Genomic DNA, 7,339 nt, shown 5'->3' with positions numbered 1-7,339 from the left:
CCACTACTGTAGTAACCAGGGCGCCCAAGATTCATGTTTTTGACCTGCACACTGCACACTGCAGAAGCCATAATTCAAAGTTGCACTCTGTGAAACAACATGGTGTGTTCTTAGACCTATTTGACTGAAGTCCTGCTCTGGATGATCATCCCAAAGAACGATAATTAAGATTACAGACTGCATTTCCAAAGGAATTCTCTTAACTGTGTTATAGATCAAATTCGAAGGCCTCACTGTTGACAATTCCATCATGAGATGTGGCCTTCAAGCCAAGAAGGGCATAACTGAAACTTGGAACAGTATAGATAAATATCAGTTTTTGCAGCTGGCTATGGAATCCAACAAATTTACCTCAGGAAAACACGAGAAGACCTGGATTCAGGCAACAAGGGTCTCAAAAAGGCACCAGGAGTCCCACAACCTCTTTGGGGATCTGTGTCCTACCATGCCCTATCAACTTTGGTTAATGGGGGGTGGGTTTCCAAGAAGAATTTCTTTGTTGGATAAAACATATGAAGAATGGTTGCAGGGATTGGGTATGACCACTCTAGAGAAAAGTAGGACAGTATTCCTGTATTCCAGTATTTGAAGGGCTGCGACAGAGAAGAGGGGGTCAACTTATTTTCCTAAGCACCCGACAAGAAACGATGGAGGGAAACGAATCAAGCAGAGAAGCAAACCTGGAATTAAGGAGAAATTTCCTAACAGTGAGGACAATTAACCAGTGGAACGACTTGCCTCCAGAAATTGTGGGCGCTTCAACACTGGAGGATTTTAAGAAGAGATTGGATAGCCGTTTGTTTGGAATGATGTAGGGTCTCCTGCGTGAGCAAGGGGTTGGACTAGAAGACCTCCAAGGTCCCTTCCAGCTCTATTCTGATTGATTGGATAAAAGGGCGCAAATCTTAAGTCTAAGCCATAAAACCAAAAGGAACATTTGGAGGGACGGGTGAGGGAGGCAGCAGCCCCACCCTAGGACCCTGGCCAGGGACGGCCGCCCCTTTGGACTCTGCCTTCACATGATCGTGGTTGGCAGCCTGCCGCTCTGCGTGGGAAGCTCTTTGGAGCGCTGCCGGAATAACTGAGTGGCCATCAAATGCCAGCGTGCCAGCCTTCCTTCCCTCCGACGTGTGGACACTGCTGATCTGGGTACGAGGTCTGCCCGTTGGCTTAGAACGGCTCCGTGCTTTATGTTCTATATTTACAACCGAGCTGTCAGCTTCAACCCTTCCCCTCCCAGCCATTCTCAGCCCTGGCTACAGGCTTCTGTTCAGAATGTGTTTTTAAATACTAGCAAGGGGGGGGGGAATAGAAAGGGGGTGGTGGAAGGGGGTCAGCGAGGAACAACCGCTGAAGGCCGCTCAGTTGTAAACATGCCTTTGCCAAACCTCCGTTTATGCTTCTGGCTTTTGAATCTGTTCTAATGTTCATTCTGTGTAAGTATACGATATGCAGTTGGCCAAATACTCTTCCTTCCTTCCTTCCTTCCTTCTCTTTCTTTCTTTCTTTCTTTCTTTCTTTCTTTCTTTCTTTCTTTCTTTCTTTCTATTTCTTTCTTCCTCCTTCCCTTCCCCTTCTCTTTGCTTCCTTCATTTCTCCTCTCTCCCTCCCTTCCCTCCTTCCTTCCTTCTTTCCTTCTTCCCTCTCCTCCTTCCCCTCCCATCTCCTATCCTCCCTTTCCCTCCCCTCCCCTTTTCTTTCTTTCTTTCTTTCTTTTTTTCTTTTTCTTTCTTTCTTTTTTCTTTCTTTCTTTTTTTCTTTCTCTTTCTTTCTTTCTCTTTCTCCTTTCTCCTTCTCTTTCCTTCCTTCATTCCTACCCTCTCCCTCTTCTTCCCCTCCCCTCCCATCTCCTCCTCCCTTTCCCTCCTCCCCCTTCCTTCCTCCCTCCTTTTTTTTCTTTCTCCCTCTTTCCCTTCCCCTTCTCTTTCCTTCCTTCATTTCTCCCCTCCCTCCCTTCCTCCTTTCCTTCCTCTCCTCCTTCCCTCCCCTCCCCTCTCCTCTCCTCCCTTTCCCTCCCCTCCTCCTTCTTTCTTTCTTTCTTTCTTTCTTTCTTTCTTTCTCCCTCCTCCCCTTCCTCCTCCTTCTCCCCTTCTTTCCTTTTTTCATTCCTACCCTCTCCCTCCCTTCCCTCCTTCCCCTCCCCTCCCATCTCCTCCCTTTCCCTCCCCTCCCCTCCCCTCCGTCTTTCTTTCTTTCTTTCTTTTTCTTTTTCTTTTTCTTTTTCTGTTTCTTTCTTTTCCTTCCTTCCTTCCTTCCTTCCTTCCTTCCTTCCTTCTGAAATGCATATAGAACAGCCTTCTCCCCCTTGGTGCCTGTTGCTTTCTTAATTCTTGGTGGCTACCTTCAGGCACAGGCACTGGCACTGTCCTCTCCAGGCTGAGCGAAGGGTGAGATCCAGGAGAAGCGAGTAATTTCTTGATTCTCGAAGAAGAGTTGTGGTGGGTTGCTTCCTTCCCCAGGAAGTCAGAATTTGAAGAAAGGAGATTTCATGAGGCCAGGCAAGGCTAATGTGAGATCAGGCTTAGAAAGCCCTGGAGAATAACTTCACTTCTGTCCAACATTGCCTGCTTGAGTTGGAGTGACCTGCTTCAGTCTTCTCTCTGCCTTCCTGGTTTGCTCCAACCGATTACAGATTATTCGGCCTTGTGCCGTCGGTGGTTGCTAAATTATTCTTTCAGGTACTTAGTTGTGTTTATTTCAAATAAAAATCCTTCTTTTCTTGATTAGTCCAGCGCTGGGCCTCATGACTGGTTTGGGGGGGAGAGACGATGTCCTTTTTGGAAGAGAACATGTTCAACCCGATGGACTTTTTGGGATGGAAGACGTAACATCTCAGAAGGCAGGAGAATATATATATATATTAGGTTTTGAAAGTAATGTGTGGGAGAGTGGAAGAAAACTTTCTATTAATTGGAAAGTTGACAGCGGACACGCGTTGTTCACTTAGAACAAAAATGAAGCTTTATTCGTGAATATTCTGAGATCAACTGTTTGTGAAAACAAGCAGATCTTCCCGTGTGCCTCTGAAAGGATAGAGTCCCAACGAAGTTGGAAGTTCTGTGAACATTTTGGATGGTGGGAGTGGTTTAAAAATCTCCTCTTACTTATTCCGAATGGATTTATTGCAAATCTGTTCTCAGTTATTGATACATGGAGAAAAACAGTCCGGGGATAGAAAGATCTGGAGGTGGACATTTTCTAAGGGAATGTTATTGAGATCATCTGGAACAGGGGTGTCAAACTCAATTCCACTGAGGGCCGCATCAGCATTGCGGTTGCCCTCAGGGGTGGCGGGTGTGTGTGGCCAGAATGGGTGTGGCCTACTGGGTGGGCGTGGATGGAGTGGGTGTGGTCTACTGGGTGGGCATGGCCAGCTCTACATCATTTGGATCAAGGGTGCCTGTGGGGGCCTGGGCAGGAGTGGGACAGATCTGAGGGACTCTGGCAGAAGGGGGTGGGACCGGGGCAAGTGCCAAGGCATGGTCCACCGGGGCAAGTGCCAAGATGGCCACCACAAAATTGTAGATTGGCTCCCGGCTGGCCTGGGCCAGGGCCAAGGCAGCGGGGGCCGTTCCCTCACTGTTTCCAGGATGGCTTCGCGGGCCACATGAAACCGCTTCGCGGGCCGTATCCGGCCCCCGGGCCTTGTGTTTGACATGTCTGATCTGGAAGATGGAAAGAAAAACCAAATCTTGAAAACCAGGCAACGTAGATGCTGGAATTGCTATTAAAGGTTCTCACGACCCAGGGAGTTGTAATGGCCTCCGGAGAGAGCTAAAAATCGGAGTAGTTCTTATTTGCAGGGCAAACTGTCTTCGGAGCCATTGGTTATAAAATTCATCTGGAGTTAAACTTAGCCGTAGGTTTAAAGCCACAGGGAAGAAACAGAGTTTTCCTCCCTATCCAGTTCCAGTGATGAGATGGTCTAGGAAGCTGTCCAGCTTCATCTTAGTCCAAAATAACATATAAATCATCTAGTTGAGAACTGTTGAGGGAGAGGGCAGAACAGCTGAGACTCTGGGCTTGCCAGAACCTGTGAGCAAGGAAGACCACCAGACCCAAGTATGCATTAAGTCTCTTTTGGAAAAGGAGGCTATCCGTGGCTACTGATCATGATAACTAACCATAGAGCTAGCTGTCATTGAGAAGACTATAGAGTAGAGTACATTGCTCTAGAACAGTAATGGGAGAGATAAGTAGGAAAGTATTATTAGCACTGCCAGAAACATTTGGTTGATTACTGTGAAGATCAAAATCCTTAATTTAGAAGATTTGGGACTTAAGCCACTAGGTCCTTAAAGTTGTTCTCTGTATAGGTTTTATGCTGAAAAGATTCCCTCCCCCCCCCCCAAGATCTTGAGATCCTGGTAATTGAGGTTTGACAGGCTTTAAGCTATTTGGTGGTATTTAAGTGGCTATCAAACTAAGGTCTTCTTCCCATGGTCCAGAATCAGAATAGAGCTGGAAGGGACCGTCGAGATCATCTAGTCCAACCCCTGCTCAAGCAGGAGATCCTATACCATTTCAGACAAGTGACTGCCCAAACTCCTCTTAAAAACCTCCAGCGATGAAGCACCCACAACTTCTGATGGCAAGCAGTTCCAGGGGTTAATTGTTCACAGTTAGCAAGTTTCTCCTTAATTCCAGATTGCTTCTCTCCTTGGTTAGTTTTCATCCATTGTTTTTTGTCTGGTGCTTTGTGTCTCCAGCCCCCCCCCCTCTCTCTCTCTCCAGTAGATATTCACAAACACCCTGTTTTGCTGGAGTTAAGCCAGCTCGTTTAAAATTAAAAAGAGAATGTTTTCAGTAATTAAGTCATCGGTTCCATCTGGAATGAATGTCAACAAGACTCAGTAGCAGAGAAGACGGACACACATCTACTAATTGTCTCCTGTTGTTTTGGAATTCTGCCCTCTTGTAGATATCCTGATTAGTCTGGTTGAAAATGGCCCCTGCGCTTCGACAAAGAATGCCGTGACAGCCTGAAGCTTATGAAGCTAATCATAAAGGTTTAATTTAGCCTTCTGCTCTCTGCTTTTCTCCATTCACTAACATGCTTTATCCCTCTGTAAAGCCTGGCACAGCAGCGCATTCGCATGGAGGGACCCAGATTGGTCAAATGCTGGGAAGAAGCAATAATCCAAGAAGTAAAGTTAAGCAAGCAATATATCACTTCTCTATGATTAGCTTAATAAGCTTCAGGCTGTCACTGCACCCATTGTCTAAACCCCCGGTTTAGTGGTTTGAAAATGCGGATGGAGACCACCTTCTGTTTTTGTTGCTAAGTTGTTAAGTCGCTAAGTTGTGTCTGACTCTTCACCACCCCATGGATCATAGCACACCCGGATCCCCCGTCCTCCACCGTCTCCTGGAGTTTGCCCAAATTCATGTTTGTTGCATCAATGACCATCTAACCATCTCCTCCTCTGCCGTCCCTTTCTTCTTTTGCTTTCCATCTTTCCCATGTCACTTCTCTTCTCATTTGGTGGCCAAAGTCTTTTGAGTGTCAGCTTCAAAATCAGTCCTTCCAAAGAACAGGCAGCATCTTCATTTACTTTGTCTACAAGCTCATTTCTGGTGGCAAGCAACTCTTAACGGGAGATGCAATGTTCTCGAGAACTTCGTGGTGACCTCAAAGGCAAGTTCCACTAAAGTACGAATCATTTGATGTTTTGGTTATGCTTCTCCACTTCAGCTTCTGCAGCTAGCCATTTGAAGCCCGTGAAATGCCTAGAAAACACAGGGTTGATGTTTGCTCACCATGCCATGGATGATTTTATACAACTCCGTTGTGTTTTATTCACATCCAAGCCAAAATGTCTAAAACATCCTAACTTTTTTTCTCAGAAACAAGGGCCTCAAGTCTTTGATCAGTTTGGTCTCCGTCTCCACTTTTTCCATCTCTCCCTCTCTGCTAGGAATGTTACATTCCTGTTTATCTGCCACAAGCAAAACACTCCCTATTATTCTAGCTGTAGATGTCTCCTTGATTTATCAAGGAGCATTATAATTTGGCAGTTCCCTACATTCAACCCCTTTCCTAATGAATTCTTCTATAGATTTCACTCGTGCATGGAACAAATGTGTTTCCAGTATGCAAGATACCGGATACTTTGAGCCTTAATGTTTCCTTGAATTTTGGAAATAACTTCTGAACATTTATTTGTATCCAACCTGAATTATTTTTACAAAGAACTCAAGGTGGTAAAGGTATACAACACACCTTCCTCCTCCAGGCTGGGTTTCATGCTTGAGGCAGGACTAGAACTAACCATCTCTTGGTGATTGGCCTATAGTCACCCAGCTGGCTTTCATGCCTAACGCAGGATTAGAACTCACCATCTCCCACTTGCTAGCCCGGTGCCTTAACCATTAGACCAGGGGTAGGCAACCTTGGCTCTTTTATGACTGGTGGACTTCAACTCGCAGAATTCCTGAGCCAGCCATGCTGAGGGGAAAGGGAGAGGTTTTCAAGCTGAGCCATGCTGGCTCAGGAATTCTGGGAGTTGAAGTCCACGAGTCATAAAAGAGGCAAGGTTGCCTACCCCTGCATTAGACCAACTAGCTCTTGAAATTCCTATTTTGAATAGCTTGAAATAATAATTCTTATTTTGAACAGCACGGAATAACATTTTTTTAGAAATACCTTTCCTTCCAACCAACCTGGTCCATGTTCTCCATAAATAGAACATAGAATAACAGGATTGGAAGGGACCCTGGAGGTCTTCTAGTCCAACCCTTTGCTCATGGCATGAGATCCTATACCATTCTGGACAAATGGCTTCCAATTTCTTCTTGTTAACCTCCAGTGATGGAGCACCCACAACTTCCAGAGGTAAACCTTTTCACTGATTGATTGTTTCCACTGTCAGGAAATTTCTCTGTAGTTCTTGGTTGGTTCTCTCCTTGGTTAGTTTCCCTCCATTGTTTCTTGTCCTGGTTTCAGATGCTTTGGAGAATAGGTTGACACCACCACCCCTCTTCTCTGTGATTGTAATTGATTTCCACATTCTGAAAACACGTTAATTGTGAATCGTTCTTAAAAAGGGTAAATGATTCAATGGATAGTGATGGTCAGGGCAAGAACACCAAGCCACCACAGCAAACCATCTCTATGGCCAACACCCATATTCAAAGTTTAAACAATTAACCAGTGGAACAACCTGCCTCCAGAAGCGGTGAATGCTCCAACACTGGAAGTTTTTAAGAAGAGACTGGACAGCCATTTGTCCGAAATGGTATAGGGTTTCCTGCCTGAGCAGGGGGTTGGACTAGATGACCTTCAAGGTCCCTTCCAACTTTACTATTATTATTATTATTATTATTATTATTATTATTA

General features: G+C 45.4%; 1 protein-coding gene across 1 annotated transcript in view; it reads right to left on the bottom strand.

The window, feature by feature from the left end:
• Positions 1-208: 208 nt before the first annotated feature.
• LOC107295122 (inositol 1,4,5-trisphosphate receptor type 2-like) overlaps positions 209-7,339 on the bottom strand; it is a gene marked incomplete at its 5' end in the record, with an annotated part of 19,919 nt that continues 12,788 nt past the window's right edge. The window contains one exon of the mRNA XM_015824420.1: positions 209-262. Within this exon, the coding sequence (XP_015679906.1) occupies positions 209-262 (54 nt within the window). The remainder of the gene's footprint in view (positions 263-7,339) is intronic.

Source organism: Protobothrops mucrosquamatus, unplaced genomic scaffold, assembly GCF_001527695.2.
Source record: "Protobothrops mucrosquamatus isolate PMUCROS unplaced genomic scaffold, P.Mucros_1.0 scaffold2229, whole genome shotgun sequence".
NCBI classification, from domain to species: domain Eukaryota; kingdom Metazoa; phylum Chordata; class Lepidosauria; order Squamata; family Viperidae; genus Protobothrops; species Protobothrops mucrosquamatus.
The sequence above is the reverse complement of the archived record's forward strand: the minus strand, read 5'-3'. Positions and strand labels throughout refer to the sequence as shown.